The sequence below is a fragment of the Crocodylus siamensis genome, chromosome 7 (genome assembly GCF_052110815.1).
Source record: "Crocodylus siamensis isolate JL-2025a chromosome 7, ASM5211081v1, whole genome shotgun sequence".
Taxonomy (NCBI): Eukaryota; Metazoa; Chordata; order Crocodylia; family Crocodylidae; genus Crocodylus; species Crocodylus siamensis.
In genome coordinates, this window is record NC_143401.1 from 3,168,912 (window position 1) to 3,194,394 (window position 25,483).

General features: G+C 53.2%; 2 protein-coding genes across 2 annotated transcripts; both read right to left on the reverse strand.

Moving 5' to 3' along the window:
- Positions 1–1,644: 1,644 nt before the first annotated feature.
- FAM110D (family with sequence similarity 110 member D) lies at positions 1,645–14,074 on the reverse strand. Its single transcript, XM_090056561.1, has 2 exons — positions 13,927–14,074; positions 1,645–3,485 (listed from the first exon to the last, which is right to left on the reverse strand). The coding sequence occupies exon 2, from the start codon at positions 3,172–3,174 to the stop codon at positions 2,104–2,106; it is 1,071 nt and encodes a 356-aa protein (XP_089912687.1). The 5' UTR covers positions 3,175–3,485; positions 13,927–14,074; the 3' UTR covers positions 1,645–2,103.
- A 2,203-nt stretch (positions 14,075–16,277) lies between these two features.
- On the reverse strand, positions 16,278–25,266 carry PDIK1L (PDLIM1 interacting kinase 1 like). Its single transcript, XM_090056562.1, has 3 exons — positions 25,205–25,266; positions 22,792–23,093; positions 16,278–20,307 (listed from the first exon to the last, which is right to left on the reverse strand). The coding sequence occupies exons 2-3, from the start codon at positions 23,074–23,076 to the stop codon at positions 19,567–19,569; spliced, it is 1,026 nt and encodes a 341-aa protein (XP_089912688.1). The 5' UTR covers positions 23,077–23,093; positions 25,205–25,266; the 3' UTR covers positions 16,278–19,566.
- Between the last annotated feature and the right edge of the window lie 217 nt (positions 25,267–25,483).

A 25,483-nucleotide genomic window follows, 5' to 3' on the forward strand; every position in this document is an offset into this window, starting at 1 on the left:
AGGGAAAAGCAAAGGCCCAGCGTCACACTGTGGGTGCCCAGCGGATGGGACCCCCAGGCTGGGCCCAGCGGAGGCATCGGCGGTTTCACGCCCCGGGAAGCTGGTCTCCTTCCCCCCGCCTGAGGCGAGCTCGGCGTTCTCAGCCTCGATCCGCGGGGAGGCAGCGGCTGCGGGCGCTAGAGCGTCCACGGAAGCTCTGGCACAGGGTCAGTTGGCCCCTGCCCGCCTGGCAGACCAGGGCAGTGTGTACGACACGCTTCGGACATGCGTGGTCCCCATGCTGACTGCAGAAGGCCCCAGACCCCCAAACTCCCCTCCCCAAGCTCTGTGAAGAGGACTGTTGCAGCCCCATCTCCCTCCCACCTTGGCGTGTGCACCAGAGACAGCCACCGGCTGCCAGCACTTCCACGGTGCTGGAGGAAAGCCTAGGGTATTGCCATCATTGCCCAAATGCAGGAGGCTCTGTACGCACGAGTGGGCCTCAGCTCCTCAGATGCCAGCTGCCCCCTTCGGAAAATGCCCGCTCGTGGCTTCCGCTGGTTTTTGGTGGCGGCAGAAAATACAAAAGCGATTCGATTGCAAAGGACTCCGCAAGCCTGAGGCAGGACGGGTCGGACGCCTTGGGTTCCTCCTGGTGCGCAAATGCTGCGTAGGAGCCCGCACACCTGCTAGTGCTACTAGTGTGGTTCCCTTTTGAGGGTTTCACGTGCCCTGCTTGGCGGAGGGGGAGAAACGCTCCCGGTCCAGCCGCCTCCAGTAACGTTTGCTGGCATTTCCCAGCTCTGAAGGGTTTGGGCTGGATACGTAGTGAGGCCCATCGGTGCCTCCAAAGCTCCAGCCGGTGCTATCACGAACGCAGCCCCCGGCCACCGGGATCTCGGACGCTCTCCCGGGCTCCCTTCCACCCACCTCCTCCTCCCTGCAGCAGCTGGGGCAGATGCAGGACCTGGGCTCCCAGGCTGCTAGTGCCTGCCCCGGCTGGGGCAAGAAGGAGCTTGTTCCAGGGCTTGGTTTTCCCATTGCTTCCCAAAAACCCTGCCGATGCACCACACCACCTCCCTCTGCTTTGAGTGCTGCCATGGAAGAGGAGAGGCCCCGGGGCAGGGCCTGGAGGGGCAATCGGCTCTCCGAGGGGAGCATCCCTGGGGCCTGGCTTCTCCCAGCTGGGGGGTCTGGGAGCCCCCAAGAGGCATCAGCCTGCCTTAGGCTCTGGGTCTCCGCGGCCCCTCGTGGAGGCAGCTGCAGGACGTGGAGGAGGGGGTTGGCAAGAGCAGAGCACGTGGATGCCAAAATCAAAGGCAGCCGTTCTACCCAGCGGGGCAGGGTGGGAGCGGGAGCCACCCACACCTGGAGATGGAGGGCACAGGGCAGGGTAGGATGAGTAACTCCCCGCTCCCAGCGCTCTTGGCAGGCTCCCGGCTGCCTGGGACCTGTGCGGGCTGGTAGCAGGGAGCTCGGCTCCACCTGGCCGGGCCTGGGGAGGGCGGGGGACGAGAGCCAGGCTTGGGCCTGCCAACCAAGGGCATCCTTCCCCCAGCGCCAGGTCTCCGGAGAGGGAGGCGCTCTCCCCAGCCCGGAGCAGCGCACGCAACGCCCTTGGCCCTCAGCAGCAGCCCCGTCAGCCGGGATCGCAGGCAGCGGGACTCCAGGTGCATCTGGTTTTATTCCCGATCCAGAAAACACAGAGAAAAGCCTGGGAGGGAGGTGGCAGCTGACGGAGCCGGCTCTCAAGGGGCAGCGTTGCGCCCGCTACACCCACGGATGAGGCCCCAAGTCCTGCCAGCCCCGGGCCCGGGCAGAGCTCAGCTCCAGAGAAGGTCCAAGGGCTGCACCCCAGCCTGCAGCTAGCTGTCAGGGGAAAGTAGCGGGTTTCGGCTGGGACCAGCCGCGGAGGCACCTGGCTCCCATCTCGCCTCTCTGACCCCTGCGAGCAGCACGAGACCAGCAGGTCGCCCCTGGCGGGGACGCTACACCCAGCCGGTGCCGGGGAGGGCAGCAGGGAGGAACCAGCTCACATCTCCCCCCCAAAGTCCATCTTGCCACGAGTCCACAGCCCAGTGTCCTGGGCACAGACCCAGCCAGGGCCCTGGCCCATCTCCACGCTCACACGGTGGACTCCCGGCCGGCCGCCCAGGCCCTCTGGCAGCCGTACAGCCACTTGATCACCCGGGCGTTGCGCTCCACGATGGAGACGGCGGAGCAGAGCCGCGCGCCCGGCTCCCCCCCGGCCCCGCTGCCCTGGGAGGGGGCGCCCTGGGACCCCGAGCCGGCTGAGCCCCGGCTGCCTGGGTGCAGGGAGGAGGCCACGTCCCAGCCCGCCGGCCCGAAGCGCTCTGCCCCCAGGCCCTCCACCAGGTCCCGGTCCAAGCCGCAGTAGTTGAAGAACCGCTCCTTCTCCGAGAGCGGGAGGGAGCAGCGCAGGGCTAGCGCCGGCTTGGCCCCCGGCAGGGGCTGTCCCAGGCCAGGGCTGGGCAGGGGTCTCTGGGCACAGGCTGAGGCCGGCTCCCTGGGGCTGGAGCTGCACGGGCATCTCTGGGCGCTGGGTGACGCCTGCTCCATGGGGCTGGTGCCAGGAGCAAAGAGGCTGCCTCCTGGGCTCTGCTCTCCAGCCACCTCCTTCTCCAGGGGCACCCAGACCATGGCCATCTCTTCTCCCTCCGGGGTCAGGGGCTCCTCCTCCAGGCCTCCAGAGGCGGGGGGCGGGGGGGACTTGTCCCTCAGGGCCCCCTGGAGCAGCCACCGCACCAGGCCGTAGCCCTTGGCGTTCTCCTTGTTCCCCGCCGTGCAGTCCCGCTTCTGCCGGTAGATGACGAGCGAGTCGGGCCTCAGCCCACGCTTGCTGCCGCCACGCCGCGCCACGGGGGACTGCGGGGGCGCCGGGCGGCGGGGGCCCTCCCAGCTCAGCTCCACGCTCAGCTCGTTGCACTGGTGCGGGATGAGGAGGCGCCGGGGGCGAGGGGACGGCCGGGGCGTGCTGCTGCACAGCACGGGCTCCTGCCGGCTCTCGATCACCTGCTGGGTTTTGACGTACTTGGCTTTGTCGGCCTCCAGCCTCTCCACGGCGCTGGGAGAGCGGGCGCCCCTGTCCCCTTCCACCTGCCGGCGCAGGTACTCCGGCCCCCGCGTCAGCAGCCCCAGCGGGGAGAGCCCGCTGGCTGGCGACACCGGCCTCATGGCACCGGCTCCTCGGCTCTCGGGGACACGTGCCCGGACAAGGGGCAGCTGGCAGCAGGGCAGGCTCAGGGCACCATGGCAGGAGCCCAGAGCCCACCGTAAGTCCCACTGCCTTCCTCGCGAGGTGGCGGCACGGCTTGTCGACCGCCAGCCGGATCCAAGCAGTCTCCGAGTCCAGCTGGGGCAGGGAAGCACGCTGCACCCGTGTCCACGGGCTGGCAGAGCCCCCTAACCAGATCTCCGCTCCTGCCTGCAGCCGGCAAGGTCCTGTCGGGGCATGGAGCCTGGGTCCCGACAGCTCAGCTCCTCACCTGGAAGAAGAGAAGAGGGATGGGGGTTAGTGACGGGACACTCAGAGCAGCCCCTACGGGCAAGTGCCCTTCCCGGGCAAGGGGCAATGGCTGTCGGGCTCCTGGCTAGAAAAGTACCGTATTCTTTCACACGCGACACAAATCCCAGCTGCCGGACACTGGGGTGCATGTTATAAGTGAGGAAATACGGTAACTTCTGTTTTTGCCGGGGAGCTGGGGCTCCCTAGCTCCACTGTCTCCCCCCGCTGGCATGCTGCAGAAGCTGCCGCTCAGTCCCTTCCTGCTGCCAGCCAGTATTTCCAAGGCAAGATCCGCTTTTCTTCATTCTGCCTTTCAAAAGCAAGGTGCGTGCCTTCTGCGGGGGCGTATTGTATGTGAGGAAATAGGGTAACTGCCTCCCAGGAGAGCCGCGAGGTTTCCGGTTCGCAGGGGAGATGCTCGCGCTGCAGCAAAGCCCCTTGCCAGGGCTCCCGGGGGTGTCTGCACCCACGGGCCCCCGCCTGCCCTGCCACGGCTCCACACGATGGCCTGAGCTGGGCACCCAGGAGCAGACCCCAGCCTGTTCTGAATTAAGAGTGGGGTCACGGCTCATGGATGCCCCCACTTCCCAGGCCACGCTGAGCCCAGCTTTTCTGAAGCACGTCCCAGTCGCCGCTTGCTAGAAGAGTGCGGATTTTGCCAGCCAGCTTCCAGGGAAGTCCTCATGCCCGGGCTACCGGGGCACTGAAGAAAGACCCCGTTGCTACAGCCCCTTCTCCACCCCGTGAAGCTCTGGCACGAAACCCCGGCTGAGGAGGGCGAGGCGCAGCCTCAGGAAGACCAGGCGCCTGGGGGGGGGCTCGGGGCAGCGCGGAGGTGAGGAAGGAGCCACTTTCTAGACAGGCCTGAGGTGCAACCCGCCGGGGCAGGAAGAGGGAAGCGCGGTGCATCCTGCAACCCGCCTGGGCCACGGCCGACATCCCCGGAGCAGCCGCGACAGGAAAAAATAGCGGGGTTGCCGCCTTATCTTTACAAGCCCAGCGGGGCCACGGAGGGAGGTGGCTGCCCACGGGCTGAAGGACTCCCACGGCTTCCCCTTTCCAGGCCTTGCGGATGGAGGCGGTGTAGGGGTTTACACTTCTTGGGGCCCTCCATGCCAGATCCCCCTAAAAAGAAAGGCTGGGCGCGGCACGGGCTGGAGGGTCTGGGGGGTCCGCTCCTGGGTCCATCCCTGCCCTTTTGCTTGTGCGGGGGCAGGACAGAGGCTTCTGTGCATGGCTCATGGAGGCCTCCACGTGCTACGGCCGTGTGAACCAGCCCCCTCCGGCCATCTAGGATCCAGCAGGACCAGAGAGCTGCACTCTGTGTCCTCCTGGGAAGCCCCAAACTGGGATAGGGCATCCCATCCAAACCAGGCCTCGTCTTACCAGCAACCAACCGGGCTTGGGGAGGGTAAGGGGGAGCTTACGGTAGGTACAAGTCGAGGTCACCGCTGGCATCGTGACCCCACGGGCTTGAGAGACCCCTGGGCAGAACGAGCCTCATCACGCTCTAATTGATCACCCAGCGAGGGCGGCTGAGAACAAAGGAGGGGCCGACCCCGGGGGTTGGGGCACCGCGGGGCCGGGGCAGTAAATCAGGTGCGGATGCTGACAGGGCTGAACAGATGGTTTCCTTGAACACAAATGGCTCGGAAGAGCCCCCCAGTGCATTGGGAGCTAATGGTTAACCAGCTTTCCTGTCCCGGGTACGTCTCCCCCCAGCCCTGTGGGATATCAGTGGCCCAGCCCCGACCTCCCAGCCCCAAAGCGGAGCGATGCCCGGGAGCAGAAAGCACAGGGCAGCTGGCAGCGCGTGGGATCGGATCACCCGCCCGGCTCCGAGTCTGGCACCAGCCCCGCCGCTTCCTCCAGCCTCCCCCCAGATCAGAGCCAGCTTCCCCGTCATGAGAAAGCCCCCACGTGCCTGAGATTAACAGCTCTCCACCCCCCAGAAGGGGAGTATGGCCCAGGCACGGAAATACCCAGCTCCGGTGGGCACAGAGAGGCAAAGATCCCTGACCACCTTCCCTGAACTGCCAGCTCTCCCGGGCACAAAGGGCATTCCCAGGTAGGGACTCGCCGGGCCCGAGACGGCCTGAGTGCAAAGAAAGAGCAAGAATTAAACTCCAGCCGGGGGGGCAGGGAGTGAGTCAGTAGCGAGACCCAGCCCAGCTCTGGCCGCGATGGGACCTGCTGGGAAAACAAGCCTTTCCAGTCCCGCGTCTAGGTCTGGCTTTTTCTCAGCGCCGGTCAGAGCCGCAAACCAGCAAAGTCCCCCGAAACCCCAGTTCTTCCAGCCGCCAGGTCAGAAAAACCAGAGGGAAGAAACTCAAAGGGCAGCTCCAGCCCTCAGCCCCAAGGGGCTTGTGACCTGTGCAAAAGGACATCTGGAAATTGTATCCAGAGCAGCACTTATTTCCTCCCGCGCCCCCGTCTGCCTGCCTCGGCTGCTTGCACTCGGCCCGAGCTTGCTCTGCACATACAGCCCCTAGCGCAAAGTCCCCCGCATCCCACTAGGGCAAGGAAGAAAAGCATCCCATGAAAATTCAAGTGCAACGTCCCATGCAACTCTGTCCAGCGAAGTCTGGTTTACGATGAGATAGCGGCTACCTCCACAACGCTGCTACAGCAAGCCGAGGCCTCTCCACGCACCGCTCAAGCCACACGCGGCTCCTGCGAGCCCAGGCCGGACTGGGACGGTGCCACCCGCTCCTGGCGGGAGGCCCAGCACGCGCTCCCACCGCACGCCCAGTCGCGGCCCGGCTTCGCCAAGAGGGCCAGGCTGCACCCCGCAGAGCTGGTTCCCAGGGCCTGGACCAGGCAGCACAGCAGCGAAGCTTTCAGACCAGCTCAGCCACCCCCAGAAAACCAGCAGCCCCGGGGGGCAGCACCCATCTCCGGCCGTCGGACCTCCGTGGCACTTCCCACGGCCGCCCGGGAGGTCTGACCCCTTCGCCGTGCTCCCACGGGGCCTCCCCTCCACCAGGTCGGCTATAAAAAGCACGGCGCGCCGAAGTCCAGGCCCGGCACTATAAATAAGCAGGTTGTGGGCAGACGGGCGCCCGCCCTGGAGGGACGGCTCCTAACCACAGGGCAACTCCAGCCAGAGCCCCAGCAACCCGGGCCCCCCGCACGGATCCCAGCCTGCAGCGCCTGCCCCCGAGACCCACGGCTGGAGCTGGGCAGAGGATGCACTCACCTGGTCCCAGCCGAGCGGCGCAAACCCAGCCAGCTGGGCTAGCAGCCTGATATAAGCTGCCGGGACTCTCCACCCCCAGCCACCCCTCCCTGCATTAACCCCTGCCCTTCCCCACTGCAGCAGCTGGATTAACCCCTCAGGTGCCCACCGCTCCTTCCCCTCCATGCCCTCCTGCCATCTCTCCTGCCCTCTGCCGCTGCGGGAAGCGCCTGGCTGCACCGGCTTCTGCCCCGACCCTGCTAGCCGGCAGCTCCCGTCTCCCCCCACCTCTAGGAACAAGCCTTGCTTTGCCCGTCAAACCCAGAAACCCTTTGAGCGGGGGCCTCTTCGCGCGTACAGTGCCAGGCACGTCGCAGCTGGGTCTCTGCTGGCGTTTCTACCTGCTGCTGTCAGGCGGCAGTCACAGGCATGCACACGTGCATGGGGTCCCATCCTGCACCGGCTGAAGGGAAACCCTCTATTCCCACCTCGGCTTGGTCTGGATGTTCCTGCCTACCCGCTGCAGTGCTCCGGGGCCGTGTGGTCACAGGGGGGCGGCTCCCGGTCCCTGCTGCTGGATGCTGCTCAGGTCAGACCTCGGGACTGGGGCCTGGCTGTTGCTTCTGGGGTCTGGCCGGCCGGCAGTCTACGCCGCAGGCACCCCATGGAGGACACAAAGGGGATGCCACAGGGTTGGTATCAGAGAAAGAGCCACGGCAAAGGCTGGTTGGGGGCCAACAGCAGCTTCCCGGCTCCTCGCCCCCCATACGGACACCCAAGCCAGACCCCACCTCCCCTCGTGCCTCCGGGAGCAAACCAGACCCCCAGACACTCCAGCCCCGAGTGCCCGTCCTGCCCCAACCCCTGCATGAGCTTCTGGTCATGGCTAAGGATCACTGCCCGGAGCTTGTGCCAGCGCTGCCCAGGCCGGGGCGGTGCAGGGATGCAGGGACACCCCCGTCTAGACACCGGCCCCGGCGCCTCCAGCCCCCGGCAGCAGAAGGGTCGCTGGCAGGTGGCTCTGTGCTGGCCACAGGAAGGCTTGGGCCTGGCTGCTTCCTGGGGAGGTTTATAAATGGCAGGAAGCGGCAAGAGAATGTGGAGCCAGCGCCTGGGCTATATTTACCTCTGCCCTTTCCTCTGCCTGCAGGGAGGGTGATCCTGGGGGAACCGCCCCCAAGCACCGGGGCACAGCACCTGGGACGGGCTCGGGGAGCCCAGGGCCGTTCCCAGCCCTCCGGCGACTCCAGACTTCGCCCCCTGCTTGGAGACGCCACAGAGCCCCAGGGCAGGACCCGCGTTGCACTGTCCACCCATGCCATAACACATGGACACACACTCACTGGAACACGCCTCACCACTGGCCATAACACACACACACATATACTCATTAAAACATACCCCACCACTCACCATAACACACACCCCCCTACAAGCCATAACACACATGCACACACACATTGCCTGTAACACATACTCCTACATGCCATAACACACACACACTCATCATAACACACCCTACCACTCACCATAACACACACACACACACACACACACACACACACAAACCTACAAGCCATAACACACATCCACACATCCAATAACTCTGGCTGGAACACACACACACACACCTACATGCTATAACACACGCACACACTCACCATAACACCTCCTCATTCACCATAGCGCACACATCCTTATGTGCCATAACACACAGGCACACACTCTGCGCATGCACATGCCGTAACACGCCTTCTACCCGCCATAACACACGTGCACACACATCCCTATGTGCCATAACACACACGCACACACTCACCATAACACACACATCCCTACCCACCATAACACACATCACTCACCCCACATGCACACATCCCATAACAGCCCAACTCTCCATAACACACACGTGCACACACATCCTTACATGTCATAACACACCCACACACATCTCATCCCTACTCATCAACACAAACACACACACACACGTGTACAATCCCCACTCACTGCAACACACACACACACACCACACACGCAGACGTTCCTACTCTTTAATAGGCTCAGCCACCCTACTCACTGCAAGGTGTACACACCCATACCACTACACCTTGACATGTACAACCCCCACAGCCTGTAACACCCCCCACCCCCTCTCTTTCAGGAGCTGTCCCTACTCCCATGCTGTGTTGGGCTCGGGGTGGGGGTGTCAGTATATCCACCCACACAGGCTGTTTCCATAGAGCTCCTGGGTCTGCAGGGTGACCCACCAGACCCCCCCAGTGGTGTGGGGTGAGCACCACCGCCGGAAGCAGTCCCGCCAGCCTGCGAGCTGCGAGAGCAGGGCTGGAAGGAAAGCGCAATGGAAAGCCCAGCTTGGCTCGGGTCCCGAGCGGTTTGTTCCACCCAGCGCACGCAGCCCAGACACGGCCGCTGCCTTTTCCCAGCAGCGTCGGTTCCTTCCGGCCCAGTCACGGCACCCCAGAGAGATCCAGTACCTGGAACTGGGCATGGGCCTGTTCCTGCCCTGGCAGAGAAGAGATTCCAGGAATCAGGCGGTCGGGTGGCCCCCACCTGGTAGCAGGGAGAGGAGGCCTGGGCCCCCCGCCCTGGGCTCCCCAGCTGCGCCTACTGCCTGAAAGGGAAGTGCCTCTGGGGCAGGCCCCATCTCAGCTCTGTTTGTACAGCACATGGCACGGCAGCCCCTGGGAAACTGTTTCATCCCCTTCCTTTCTGCTCACTTCCCCTTGCCCCCTGGAGCCCAGCTGCAGCATCTCCTGCTTCCTGGCACAAGGGCAGCCAGGCTGTCTCTGTGCCCCTTAGCAGGATCTGATGCCTGGTGGCCTGTGACAGCTGGTCCCCTGCCCCATTGCAACTGCTTCTGCAACCAGTGGCCTGCTGCAGGTGCTATGACAGTGCCAGGTGGCAGAGAAATCTGTTTGCCCTGAAGACAGACTTACCCTGGGATCACGGCGTCGTAGAGCAGCAGGGCTGGAAGGGGGCTCCGAAGGCCACATCTAGTCCAAGTCCCAGCCAGAGGCAGAACCAGCCCTGTCCAAACCAGCACAGCTAAACCCATCATCTAAATTCTCCATAAAAGTGCCATCAGCCCTAACACTGCATGAGGCATCAGACCTGACCCTGCCACAGGGGAAGCAGGGGGACTGCGACAGCCAGTGCCCTGCTTCTGTAACAGGTTGTTAACATACATTCAAGGGATCCCAAGCAGAGGCCATACCCCTCCTACAGACAAAGGCAACCTCCCCCCCACCAGTCTGTACCAATATGATCATGGGGGAAAATTCCTTCCTGACCCCAAATCTGGTGTCGGTCTGACCCTGAGCAGAGGGACAAGACCCTGTAGCCAGAACCCTCCAGTTTTGATCCCAGTTGGAGCACTGCTGCAGCCCAGATGGGATTAGATTGACTAGTAGACTTGACTGTGGGTAACTTACCCTTGGATAAAGGGTACTCCTGGTTTTCTTGGCCTGGCTGGCCTTGTCCCAGCAAAGGGTTAGGTGCTGCATACCCACTCAACTTCCACATGCTGCAGCAAAGGTGTGGCATGGTCACATCCCGCAGGAGCCCCTTTTGCACCAGAACAGGTGTGCACTAAGGGGCTGCAGTACCTGCAGCGTACCAAGAACTGGGGGACACACAGCCAGGTGAAGAAGGGCAAAGCACATGGGCCACAGCAGCCAGGGTGGATCCCAGCTGGCAGAAGAAACCCCAGGGAGCTATTGCACCCCTGAGCGCGAGGTCTGCAAGCTGGGTGCCTTCTCCCCTGCCACCCACAGCCCCATACAGCTCTCTTCTCCCCCATGGAGTGAGCAAGGGGTGGGGGGTCACGCGGGGGGAACTGCCTCCATAGCAGCCACCGTGACCTCAGCAATGTTGGGGAAGAGACAGTCACACAGGGGAGAAGAACAAAACAGCTTTGAAAATAAACATCCTTATATTTAGCCCCGCGGGCCCCTGGGCAGCGTGAGTCACCACGTACTACAGTAAGCTCATTTGCAGCCGTGGAAGCAAACCAGCTCTTCTGGGAAGAGCAGAAGTGAGTAAGGGCAGCACTGGCTCAGCCCCCATTGATCAGCTGGGGGTTGTTGCTGCTAATGCCAGGTGCTATTCTCCACCTGGGAGATGCACATGCACAGACACACACAGGACGGCTCCTGCCATTCCCATCCTGCCAGTCAGCTCGTACCAGAAACCAGCCAAGAGCCCAGAAGGATGTAACTGCAGCCTCCGGTACTGCCAGGTTAGCCCAAATCCCTCTGGCTACCCTAACACACCCCACCCCACAATGGCTGACCTGGGACCGTTCCTGCTAGCAGCAGCCCAGCCAGCTCTGGTTTCCCCTAGCAGGCAGGAAAAGCACTGCCTGAGACAGAGTTCAGATGTTTCCCCTGCACTGCTAAATTAAACCCCAAAGACCTGCCTCTCTCTTCAGCAGCAGAGCAAGATACCCCGAAAAGCAGTACTTGGGGCTTCCTGCCATGGTGTAGCAAAGGCAGCATGGCTGGATGTACCGTCACCTGCAGTTCACTTGCTGAGATGTGGCCTGGGCACTGCCTGGGGGTGGGGGGAGATGCTCCAGGAAGATCATCTCCATTGAGACCACCCTCCTACCCTGGCCAGGCACTTCCCAGGGGCTGGAACCTTGTGCTTGCCCTCCTCCATGCACCCGTCCCATTAGGACTCACTTGAGGGGCTTGGTGAATCGCTCCACCAGCTGTCAAGACACCTTATAACCACAGACAAAGAAGATAATGGCCCTCCTGCCAGTGGGCACAGGGTCTCAGGAGCAGTAAACTGATCCATCTCTTGGCAAAGACCTAGACCAAGGAGATGCCTCAGCTCACCGGAAGGCAGCTGCTTCTCATGGGCAAAGCCACTGCTGGAGGTGGCCTGCAAAGCTTTTGGGTGATGGCAGCACCAGCCTCCATCTCCCTCCCAGCACACAGTCCAAGCCACTCCGATGGCTACACAACTGAGTGTCCCCAGCCCCTGCTCTCAGAGCTGGTTTCTCACACTGGGTGTTTTCCTTCAGTCCCCAGCTCCAGGAGTCCTGAGATCACATGAGAACCTTGTATCTCCTCCCCTTGCCCCCCCAAGGTAACATTCTCAGGGTGTGCGGGACAACACTGAGTCGAAAGGTTCAAAAACAAATCAGAAGCCAAGACGGACTCTTAAGAGGTGCTGTTTCCGGAGCGGTTGGGAGAGGAGAGACATGACTTAGTGCCTGGGATTAGTGTCATTGATCCATATAACCCCTGCCTCACCCCCCACAGCCAAAGCATCTTGGAACTGAGAAGGATAAAGGGTGGAAGAGCCACCACCGTCCCCAGGGGACAGGCCATGCAGTTCTAATCAATCCCAGATGAGCAGGCAGGAAGAGCTTTGAAAGGCAACACTCCACACGTGGGGGAGAGGAACTGAGGACTTCCGTATCCAATCGAGACTGCAGGGAAAGAAGAGATGGCCGGAGAATGGAATTTGGTGCAGACAGCCAGGCTCACGCAAGAAGGGACCGTTAATGACTGTAAGGAATGAGGGCAGCAGCCATCCATCTCCATGCCTTCAGCGCTGGAAACCAAGCAGGATGTTAGGACTCCTCTGGATGAAAACCACCCACAGACTTGACTTTTTCCTGTTGGTGATTTAAAATGTGACAGCTGGAAAGTTTCTTTACCTGGCCAGCTAGCAGCTATAGCAGAGCACAAGCTAATTTGCTTTAAAGGCTTGTGCCTGCAAGAGAGATTTTAATTGACATTTTTGAAGAATCATGGAGACGGGCTGGAAGGGACCCCTGGAAGTCACTGAATCCATCCCCCTGCCTGAGGCAGGATCATCCCTATCCAAACCATCCTGCACAGGTCCATAACAAATCTCTTCGTAAAACTCTGGTCAACCCCGACCCAACACAAAGCATCACACCCTGGAAATGCAGCCCTGGGGAATCCAGGCTGAAAGGCATGTGATTCAGGTCAGAGCAATGTGCTGTACCAGCAGCAATGAGTTGCTAGCAAAATCCAGGCCTGTAATTAATTCCCCACTTGTGCTGGATGGGAGATGCTACCATGTAAGCACATCTGGGGTATTTTTACACCCCCCCCCTCCCATGTCTTCAAAGCCTACTTTGAGCAGGGCCAGATGGCAGGTAAGAAAAACTTCTGAGTGTCCCACATAGCCTCTGCTGGAGAACTCCACATCTAATGGCCCTGACATAAGGAAGGGCTTGACTGCTGCAGGAAGAAAAGAGGTACTAGGCCCAGGGGCTAGGAGGAAAGAAGCAACATAGCCCACAGCTGCTGCAGAGGCAGGGTAGGACTTGCAAGGTACAAGCAACGGGGAGCTCTCCAGCACCCTACCTGCTGCACAAGGGAACAACTCCAAGCCGTTTGCCAGCTCCTTAGCCAGGGTCTTGCAGGGCTTCAGAGCACTCGGATGCCCCAGCGATCAGGTATGGAATAGATCTGACTGAAAACAGGATAACCAGCCACACACCCACCTGCTTCTAGGTGAAATGTTTGCTGTTGCTTTCTTTTCTGTTCAGAGCGATCAGGGCCTATGCACATGCTGGGCTCACCAGAAGACAGCTGGTGCATCCGACCTGGCGATTCCTAGGTTTGGATAGGTCCTGGTGTTACCCAAGGGGTGCTCCAGGTGAAGACCTGAGAGCCTTTGGCACTTTGGGCAGGGGGAGGATGGATCTGCTCCATGAAAGGATTGAGGTGAGAGGTGCTCTGAATCTCAAAGAGGCATGCAATCAATTGTACACAGCATCTCACACTGGAAAAGTGCTCCTGTCCCCTGTGGGGACAGGGGAAGGGACATAGCCTGGCTTTACAAAGCACCTGCAGTAGCAACTAGTGATGGGAAACTCTCTTCCAGGGTCGAAAGTGAAACCTGTTGGATGGGTGACAGTGGAGCTCTCTCTGGACAGGGGCCATGTTGATAAGCCATCACAGCAGCTGGGAGCAGCCTGCACTGGCAGTGGGAGCAGAGAGCTCACATGGGCTATGCCATTGCCCTGAAAGCAGTACTTCCATGTCCAGGGGAGTCCTGAGAAAGCACAGTTCAGCTTCCTAAAAACACAGAGACCTCTCAGCAGCCAGTTGCAGTTACAACACGCCATCTCGTGGCCACGCTCCCCGGAACAACCGCAAGCTCTGGCTCACAGCCAGGGGTTAGCTGAGCTGGCACAGCTATGTTATGATTAATATAGTCCTTATACAGTTACCTTCTGTTTGGGTTGGGCAAGCAGCTTAAGAATCAGTCCAGGGCACTGCATCTTAATGGTCGACTAGGGTGTGAGACCAGGCTTTTGTTTGCAGAGCTGCTACTGGCCTGCACGTCAGCTCCAAGGTACTTCAACTCTCCAGGCCTCAGTTTCCCCATCTGTAAAAAAAGGGACTTGCAAAACTGCCCTCTTATCCAATACATGCACAAACCAGATGCAGAGCTTTGTAAGAGCATGGCATTATGATTCTCTCATTCTTTAAGTACTTGCTATAGTATGTCAGGTACACAGAGGCACTTTGCAGCTGACAGATGTGTAATAAATCCCTCTTCCTTACCTAGAAGGACTCAAGAATAACGAGCACTTTGCATAACCGCACAGCTGAAAAGGAAATGAGAAACAGCAGCAGTGGGTGCTCAGTGCCATCTCCTGCAAGTGGTTGGGCCTTGTTAATAATGATTTATACTTAAAAGCCAGTAGCTTGCTGACTTTAAGATGGCGCCTTTGGATTCTAATGGCAGCTTATTATTTTCTTCCCTCTTCTGACTTTGCAGTTCAAAACATTTAAACCAGGACCAACTGCGTGAAGACTCACTGCTATCTAGCAGAAAAGAAAAACAGTACAAAAGTCACCTATCTACTGCCCTTCTCCAGACTGCACAGGTTCAGCTGGACCTTGCACTAACAGCCAATCCCTGTGAAAGAAAAAGGATATATATAAACAAGTGTCTCCTTTAAACAGAGAGCACTAGTCCAAGGGGCGGGTGAAGTCGCTGTAGGTTTCCTCAGTGCTATCTTAGCCACAAAGCAACATCTGTCATTACGCTGCAATTTCAGCGAGAGCACTGATTGGCTGGCACGCAGCGGAAGACACTGTTTAAATGAATACAGAACAAACAAAATAAAAAACAAGTCAAGTTCACAGCCCCTGCCCTGAAGAGCAGTGCCACCCAGCCAAGCCCTGCCTAGTAAAGCCATATAAGCAAGATAGAGTCAGATCTTCACACACTGCAGTAGGCGTCATGTTATTTGATCAAACCCGTGCCCTTCAGTAGGCCTAATTGGTGGGCTATGTTTCATCCTACAGATTACCTGGTTCTAAAACACCAACTCATATTTTTATATTATACATGAATATAGTTTGAAACATGCAGGTTTATCCCGTCATTTACATGTAGCTTAACTCTCCCTTCAGCTTAGCAATATTCCAAAGTTTACTTTTTTTTAAATAAAAAAGGGATTTTGATACGGCTTTTCCCTTAAAAAAAAAAAAAATAATAATAATAATAATAATAAAAAAAAAATCACTTCTTTTAAATGAAAAGTAACACCTTATTCCCCTTTTATAATTACCTTGGCTAACAGATTCAGCAGTGGAGGACTGACACCACCTGTATCACTATTATTTAGCTAAAATAATTGCAAAGTCATGGATAATACTCCTAGAACTCTGTGCTGGATACAAATGGTATTTCTCTGCATGTAGCAGCTGCGGTGTCAGATGCACTTCTCCTTAGTGCTTCCAGCTGCCTCCTGCATGAAGGATAGGGCTACAAGAGGACATTTCTGAGGGAGGTGATGAGTTGCACACACCAAACACACTGGCATCTTCTGGATTAAATCTCACTATCCCAATACACCGCACAAATAACTGTCCCTGTGTGTTCAGCACAAAGCTGCATGTTGTTCACTTGTCCCAACGAGATGCAAAACTCGCAAGAGAGTTTTGGCCTGTCTACAGCTAGGAGCTCTTCAAAAGTTTTGGCCTGCTAGCTCTTCAAAAGTAAAAAGTCTAGTAGTGTTGGTAACAAGATACAGAGTAGACCCGAGCTAGGAACAGAGCCCAGGGCGGAAGAAACCGAAAAGCTGTCACCAGCCCACTGTTTCAGTGATGCACACAAAAAGCACATTAGCAGTCTTGGTCCAATTTAGTGACATCAAAACTTGCCCAAAAGAACATCACAACTTAGATCCTTGTTAATGGCCTCAGCTGAGGCTGCCTGAACATGGATCATCTCAAGTTGTGAAAAAGCAAGTTCTTTATCTTCAAGGCAATTCAGTCCCTGTTCTCTGTCAAGCGTGTAGCAACCTGATGAAAAACTGACAGAAAAATGTGAATGGTTGCCAGTCTCTGACTTCCCTCTTCTGTAGGAGCAATCTAGCATCTACCACAAGCACTGATGTCATTCAAGGAAAATAGACTAAGAAACTTACATGCCATTTGATTGTCATTTTTCAACGAGCAAGTTACCAGAAGGCAAACAGGCCTCTCTGGAGCACAGGTGATAGCTTATCTACACAGCAAATTGGCACCAACTAGAAAGAAAAAATGCCTCTTCAGTCTCTGAAAGTGTCATTGAAATTCAGATTTTATTTCAAAACAGTCATGAACTTAATAAATTACACAATCATTTCCCCTTTTATAAATTCTTCATAAAATATATTTTACAATTTTTAAAAGAAAAAAAGTTCTGAAAGTCCGTTTGCTTTCTGAAGTGCTGATGACTATCTTGACCTTTGTGTCATGCTGGTGAATTTTGTAGCTGCTACAAGAGCTTGAGTTAAAGGTTTTACAGAGATCAAAAAAAAAACCCCAAAAAACCCTCGAGCAAAAAATCAGAACAAGAAACACAGATCAAGGACTATCATTCAGTGCTAACCAACGAGACACTCAGCTTCACAACATCAAGACTAAGCACCAAGGGAGGGTTTTCAGTAGCCCCCACCCTTTAAAGTGGCAATCAGTGCAAAGAAACACTTTGGGAAATCAACATCACTGTGCGATTCGTTACCTCCCTCACTTTCCATTAGTTTCTGCACTGCAGGTAAGCAGCAGGTTCGGCGTTTATCCTTTAAATCTCTTCTGAGTATCAAATTGATTTTCAAAGCGCTTTGAAGGGAAGTGCTAAGTATTATTATTCCAAAACAGACTAATATTTTAGAGTAGGTTAGGGAGAAGACCATCAATTCCTGCTTTTTTGGTATCTTTAAAAATCTCTCAGTATTTATTGTCCCATGATTCTTACCTTACCATCAAAAGCGACTGTTACATGCCGAGATGTTACTAAAACTAGAACGCTGGCACAGACACTCAGGGTTTCTCCTTAAAGTAGCACCTTGTCTCCAAAAACAAGCTGGGGCTTCAAGTGGACTAATTCAGGTGGAAAATGTTCAAGTGAATGGGTCACCACTTTTAAAGGTTTCTTAAAATCATGATTACTACTTGTGCCCATGTTTAACTTCAGTCCTACCTTTTCCTATAAGTTCCATGCAGGGGATAAGTGGCACTGGTAAGAGCTTGCCCAAGACAACCCTGAGCCATTTCCTCAGTTGGTGTAACTCCACAGAACACCATTTAGGACTAAGCCATTTACACCAAGTGAAGTTTTAGATGAGCCCTAGGACAGAGCATTGTGCCTTGAAAAACATTATCTTGTGCTTCTCTAGCATCATTAGATATCTTGAAAAGAGACACTGAAAATATCTTTGGAAAGGAAACCATTTTCCACTTGAAAACTACAGATGCTAGGGTCACTTGACCAAGAGGGGATCAAGTCAGTCAAAAAAAATCCAAAGTTCCTAGAGCCCTGCTCTATCCATTAGGGGATATGAGGCCAACATCTGGATTCTAACAAATATCTAGGCATTTAGCAAAATGACCCCTTGCTCTGCTCTGCACCCCCTTTCCCTATTATCCCTGGAGGGACAAATCACACTTTTCTTTATTTGTACCAATTGTTTACTTTCTTCCATTTCATTTATCAGGGAAAGTAAACACTGTATAGGGGCAGTTTCACTTGCTGGGTTTCACGCAGCAGCACCAGGGCCCCACCTCTGAGTTGCCAACATTGCAAGGGAATGTTTAAAACTAAACAAGAAGTCATTTGCAGTGGAAAACCTTCTCGAATTTGCAAACCTGGTGTTGTACAACCGTGTTTAAAGCCTAAATGTTGGCCCTAGGATCTGTCAATATCTCCCTGCAAGGTATTCTTCCAGTGCTATTTTGTAAAGTTTTACCTACTCATTGCAGGACTTTTTTGGATAACAGAATAAAAATTCAGGTCTTATCCACCAATTATCAGCTTAGAGGAAACAAATCGGATGATTCACAGGGCTGGTCAGCGTTCACGATACTGCCAAGTAATTCAAGGCTACCCTAAAACATTAGGAAGTCTGGGAAAATTCTCCATTAACATATGAAATCGATCAGTTTTTGCAAACATAGGGATGAAAAGGCTTGTACTAGTTCAATGGGTTGTGTCCTACCATCCAGGACAAAGAACAAAACCAAGTCGTAAGGAACAAAACACTACCTCTCCTATGCAGCAGAGCAATCCAAAGGTCGGTCAGAGTTTTCCACACAAAAGATTTGATTGAAGCTGCAACGTCTCATTCGTACATTGAGTATTGAGATCTCACCCATATTATAAAATGGAGGTGTTCAACACTGAAGACAATAATCCCTTTATCGCCACAACACTAACCAGTGAAGACATTGCATCAATGCCAAGGATAGGAAAGGGCTAGCTACTAATGGTATCAGCTAGATCAGAGTAACAGGAAAGATTGTGTTTCAGCAGATTATGAAGAACCTTAAAGCGATTTCAGCTGCTGGAGTCTGCTGTTAGGTATCTACATTTTCACAAATGAAGGTCACCCTCCTGTAAGTGCTCTAGGCTGTAGGGATGTATAAATACAAGGGTGCAGTCATGTTAAGGAACTGTAGCTTAACTGATTAATAGAGTGCTCTTACCTAAAAGAAAGCAAAAACTGAATGATTAATGATCTAAGCAACATGCTAGCACGATTGCATACATTTGTAATTTGACTCCCTCGGCTGCAACCTTACTAGGTCGTGCTAAGCTTAAAGACATCACAGCACCTTTGAATTTGCTGATCCCTTTAAATTGCATTTGTTGTTGTTGAAAAAGTCAAGTTTTAGGCCCTTTTCTTTTTCCAAATGATAATAGGCTATAAAAATAAAAATGTAAAAATTCATCTGGCAAGTATGTATGGAGGAATGCTTATCATTTATTTCCCTCACTGAGTTTAAATCGGCAGATCCCAATCATCCAAACCCACACCAAATAATTTAAACAGAAGTGGCATTTTCTCTGTATGGAATGCAACACGCACACACTCAGTCACTCACATATACATAAATATATACATAGATTTACTTTACGAAGCCCAAGGATTTGCACTGCCAGCATGCAAACCTCCTCGTTCACGGGAGTTCCTAATACTGCGATACGAAACTGGAATGTCTGAAATATTCCATAACGTATTTCTGGAAAGCAAAAGAAGCGCAACTCTCGGGCCTCTTTGTGGACAGCTTACATGAATTATCTTGACACCTACGCTTGGGTAGAATACCTTGGGAATATACATATAAATGTATTTATAATGAGATGGCCAACTCAAGTTTAGTTTAATTCATGGGGAAAAAAGAAGAAAAAAAAAAAAATCAGTTTGGTTGAAATTAAACCCTGAAGTGCTGAGTTTAGTTTTGTTTCGTTTTCTTATCCTTTTTTTTTTTTTTTTCACTGCCACAAGAAGGTTGCACCATTGTTAAAAAAAAAAAAAAGATATTAAAAAAAAAAAAGCAGCAGCTGTGTGGAGAGATGAGCTTTCCAGAGGTCACGTGTCCCAACTGCTGTCTTTAAAAGCAATTTTGACTAATCGGAGTTCTAGCTCGAAAGCATCAGGGCGGTCCTGTGGGTTGGCAGCCAGCATTTCCTTAATCAGCTGTTTCATGCGAGCATTCATAGATTTCTTCTTCACAGGGATGAGCAGTTCCATTTTGGGGTTTTCTAGAAGTGCCTCCCCAACCGGCACAATCTCTGTCCCCTGCTTCACATAGCTCCCCAGGAGTTCCTTCTTCGTTTCCGTGTCAATGAAGGTGATCCTTTCCAACATTGCCCAGATTATAATCCCCAGAGCAAAGATGTCTGCTTTGGCAGTGTAGTGTCCTTCCCAGACTTCTGGTGCCATGTAGAAGTCAGTCCCACATGCAGTTGAAAGAAAACATTTATTTACGTTGACTGGCTCTTCAGGGTTCTGCCCCGAAGCCGAACATACCTTACTTAATCCAAAATCAGCCACTTTGAGAGTGGGTTCCAAATCGCTAGCATCCATCCTGCTCTGTGATATTAGTATATTGTCAGGTTTGAGATCGCGATGGATAATCTGATTTTTGTGCAGGAAAGCCAGAGCACTGCTCAGCTGAAGCATGAAACTAGTGTTGGTTTTACGACTGGGCTTTCGGGACAGCAAATACTCATTCATATCCCCTCCGTCACAGAAATCCATGACGAACCAAAGGTAGTAGGCGCTTCTGGGATCAAAGACTATTTCTCCTTTTAGCGAGGTCTCTACCAGCTGCAGAGGAAGAGATATTTCAAATCTCATCAGCGCATATGCACTAAATTCTCTCTTACTTATTTCACATACGTTTAAGCTTAAATTGAAATCCCAATCACCTGCTCACTCCAATGTTTAAAAGTCCTATTGTTTTTTTGCCTGTGGGGTATATTGAGCTCAAGCCCCAACTAAGAGCCCAGATAACACTATTTTGAAAGATGCATGAGTGGCTATGAACATTCCCATCTGTTTCAGCCAGGCTGTGTTCCACCCACTGCTTAACTAGTCCCACCCTTTCCGCTAACAACTTTCACGAAAACACATATTTCACCAAGAAGCACTGCACTGTGAGAGGGATCATCTGTCCTCAGCTTATGAAACCTACTGCCCACACCACCTGCAAAAATAAACTGTAACATACTCTCTGCTAACTCCAAGTGCTCATATACATGAGGTAAGCAGCTATAAATTAATGGACTCCTACTTCTACTCTTTTCAAGGGATCGCTATCAACTTAATGTTTTCCAGGACACATGGAACCAATACCTTTGACAATTTCCAGTAATCAAGTCAAAGGAAAAAACTTACGACGTAAGCCATTAGTTTTGTTAACCATGGTTACACCTTTGCCTCTTCCATTTGTATATGAGGTGACTCTCAGTGCAATCTAGAAACTAAGCATTTCAGTGATTTGTGGAAGTCATGTATGGGTTTACAATCACGTGAATTTTATTTAGAGGAAGGATACTTTATTCTTTCAAAGATGAAGGCGTGTGCTAACACAGCCTCTGAAAAAAGCTTTCTGAAACAAAAAGATAAGCTCTCCACCTAAAGATTAAGTGCACAGAAATTTGAGCATGTCACTGATGGCACAGCTGTGTTCAAGACAGAGCTGCAGGACAATGACTGACCACAACATCCAAACACTGTGCAAGTCATATATTTATCCTTTACACACAGCTCATGACAGTGAACCAATGCACTGTGGCACTGGCAAGGGATCTCCCTCAAGCCATGCATGGAAGCAAGACACTCATTTTCCTTCCACACAGTCCTAGCAAATCATCAGAGGATTTAACACTTTGGTTTAACTTTCATCCCAGAATCTTGCTGTCCTGCCTGACACCAGCAACACACACACAAAGTTTTAGCTTCACTGACTTTCACTTACACCAGCTGAGGATCTGCCCCCAAAGCATTCCTTCAGAAAGCAATCCCCTTCCTTCCCTTAAATACTGCAGCTGTCCAGTTCTGCAATGGCATAAGATGTTTATTTCCCCATTTTAGCATGTTAGCATAGTTACCCGAGACTCTTTAGAAGTCTAGTTACATGACATTTACTTCCATGTTTGTAAGGTCTTTAGAGTAGGAACTATTAGGTGAAGTGTTTGATCAGTCCCTTTTGATCTTGTCCTTTGCAGAATCTAGGGCAAAGATGACTGCTATGATGAACTCAAAACAAGAATCATCTTGTCCCTAGATCTGCACAGCACCTAGCACAAGGGGGCCTAAATCCCCACAGAGAACTATTATAAAAGTATTTAGTGAAGAGGCTCCTAATTGCATGCAAAAATGACAGAAAAAGGTGCTTGACTGATATATCCAACTATGTCAACACAGATTCCAATTGTTAGAAGTCACTACATTGTATTAACATGAAGGCATAGGACGCAAAGTAAATGCTTGGAAAGAAAAACATTCTGCTCCCACTGTGAAGGGTGATCCTTACACACAAATATCAATTGACTCTCTTGTCTAATTCCTTACTGTTGTCTTTTATATCCTCAACACCTTTTCTTTTTTCCTTATAATACACTTAAGGTTCTAAGCATAAAATAAAAAGTGTTGGCTCCTTTGCACTCTAATAGTGGGATTTCTGAGGAATGGTTTCCTAAGCAAAGATGGTTACTCCCTTTGGCAAGGGTAGCTGGAGTTCAGAAACCCAGAACCACATCTTAAGTGTTCACAGCAGCTCTAATTGTGAATGGACATTTTTTTTTTTAACCCAGAACGTGCAGGAATCAGTATCTGGTTTGCGTTCATTTGGAGCTCATTCCCATAAATCATTAGAAGACTACGCAATTTTGCTGTGTGGGTTCATGAAGTTTGTTGGAACCGCATGCCTATAACTCTGAAATCTAGGGGATTTTGTTTAATAAACACATCACAGGCAAACATATAAAGAACTGCTGGCATCATTACGTTGCCAGCCTCACTCTCCCAGCTAAGTGCATCTATAAACAATACACACTCATTATAAACTCCCAAAGCACCATGAGAAAAGTTCATTAGATGAGCGTGTTCTCTTTAATAAGCTAGTCAATTTGCTGCATCATAAGGAAAAAATGGTTTTCGCTGTTGGAACTGAAAGCAGCTCATTGCTATGATGTGCGTGTCCTGGATAAAGCAAGGAGAAGAAAGCGATTTCTACCTTTCCACCTCTTTTCCTCCCAGCTGCATGCACACACAAATAGCTCCCATCATCCTTGCAGCTTGACATACCTGTAAATAAAGGGAGGAACTGGATCCATGGGACATCTTCTGCACCATACCATCTTTCTGTAAGATGCACTCCTCCAGGTGAATGACATTTGGATGCTGACTCTTGATGCTGCTAAGTGCCCAGAACTCACGTAGAGCTAGTTCCACATTCTCTGGAGCATGGCACCGAATCTTTTTCACCGCAACCCGTGCAGAGGTCTTCCTGACGACTGCTTCATATACCACACCATAACTGCCACGACCAACCTCCCGTATTAGGTCGTACTTTGGCTGACTACTCACCATCTTCAATGTCAAGGATTCTGGAGGGGGAGGGGAAACAAGAACAAGGCAAGATTAAGAAATGTGTGAATACAGACTGATCGACATTTTCACTCCGTATCATTTAGTTAAGTAGCATTAAGTCAATCCCTGAGCTTAAAAACCATCAGCACTTTTATTCACCACAAACAAGACATTCAGATGTCACTAATAAAGGACCTCAAATCCCGCTTGGTAAAAATCACAGCTGCTGCCAAACAGAGCATTTAAAATAATATACACAGAAAGCTTCATAATTTTAGGTCGCCTATTACAATTTCACATAAAGTTCACAGTCAGAGATGCAACTTTACAAGCCTTGGCTTGTACAGGATAAGAACATTCTTGTCCATTGCTTCATCTCGGTACCTTTTCTTCCAGCCTTGTGTCTAGTACACACACATCACAATAGGCCCTAGTTAAGTTTCTAGTTCAAGACCACACTTGAGAGATATCTATTTTACTCCAAACTGCATCAGGAAAGAAATTGGCCCCTCAGCTGACAGCATGGAAAGCCCTCTGCTGCAGCAGTTTGCCTGTCGAAAGGCTTTTGCATGCAGAGGCAACAGGCACGCTTTTCTAAGCATTACAGTTCTTTAAAGAAATGAATACAAGCTTGTGAACAGGGAGTGTCACCTGCACAAAGAGCTTAGTATGAAAAGTGAAAATGGTCGAGATATTGAAAGAAATCTTGACAGATAGGCTGGAGAAGAAGGGGTGTACACGCACGCGTGTGTAAACATACCCGAGAGGAACAGATCTAAGCACTTCCTTGCAAGGTTTGAGTGCAAGTCATAACAGCAACCTACTCGCACACTTTAATTACTTTAAGTAGAAATACAATTTCAGGGGCAGACAGACAGAATCACCTGGGCATAGAGGTTAGTTTGAAAACAGGGCAAGATATTTAAAGAAAAAAACCCTGACATGGCACTTACGTACAAGCTTGCAGAGAGAGAATGAGAGAAACATGTTTAAAAGGAAGCAATCCAAGCTCTGCCCTGCAAGGTTTGAATGCAAGTTAGGGCAGCTGCCTGCTCAAATGTTTTAATTCTTTTAACGAATAATACAGCATTGCAAACAGAGAAATAGCATCACCTGAGTAAACAGCTTAGTATGAAGAATTAAAATGAAGCAAGATATTTGAAGATTTTTATTTGGACTACACAAGTCTGAAAAGGAGAGGAGTGCATGCAAACATGTTCAAAGGGAAGAAACCCAAGCCTGTCCCTGCAAGGTTTTAACATGCATCACAACAGCAATTTGCTCAAATGTTTTCCTTTAACATGTCATACAGTGTTGTGAACAGACCGTGTCGCCTGCGTGTGTAAACAGATGCACATTTACAGGGGCTTGATCCAAGCGCTTACTCCCCTGAAATGTGACAGCTTAAAATGGGGATATTTAAACAAAAAAAGAAAAAGAAAGAAAAAATTTGACATGGTGTCGATGGGCAAGTCTCAGAAGGTGTGTGCGCGCAGACACGGGCAGCCGACATGTAAGTGTGTGAAGGGGTGTGTGCATGAGTGTGCAACTGATGTATGTTCACATGTGCACGCACACAAAACTGACACGCAAGTGGGGCGTGTAGCCAACAAGCAAGTGTGCAAAAGAGGATGTGTGGGAGAGTATGCACATGTGAAACTGACCAGTGTGTGAAGGATGCGTGTGCATGTGCACAAGTGACGTGTGCGCATGCACACACAACTGACACTGAGTGAGGTGAAGCATGTGCAGGTGTGCGCATGTATGTCAGCCATGCACACACGCACAGTCTGAGGACGGGGTGCACACGCATGCGGGGGGAGCCCACACACGAAGCCTGAGGAGGGTGCGTGTGCACAGCTGACGTGTAAGTGTGGGTGTGTGGGGAGGGGAGGGGGGGTACGCACGCGTGTGTGCGCGCACAGCTGACGTGTAAGGCCGCGGGGCCGCGTGCGCGTGCAATGACACGCCAGGAGGGGTGCGTGTGTCAGGCAGCCCGCAGCCCCGCAGGAAGCCGCCAGCAGCCGAGCCGACCTCCCCCACCCCGCCCCGGGCTCGCCCGCCCCCGGCCCAGGCCCCGGCCCCGGCCCCGGCCCAGGCCCAGGCCCCGCCGCCGCCGCTCGGTTACCTCAGCGCCGCGCGCGGCCGCCATGATCGGCGCCTGCCCTTCCCCGCGCGACACACCTCCCCACGCCGCGCGCATGCTCGCCCCGCGCCCCGCTGCTGATTGGCTGGGGCGGCGCGCGCCTCCCGCCGGCTTTGTGGCGCGCGCCGCCTCTTCCCATTGGCCGAGGCGAGGCCGGGGGCGGAGCCTGCGGGGCTGTTCCTGGGCGCGCTGCGCTGCGGGCGGGCGTGCAAGGCGACGCGACGCCGGGCGGGGCGGGCGCGGTGCAATGCAATGCGGGGG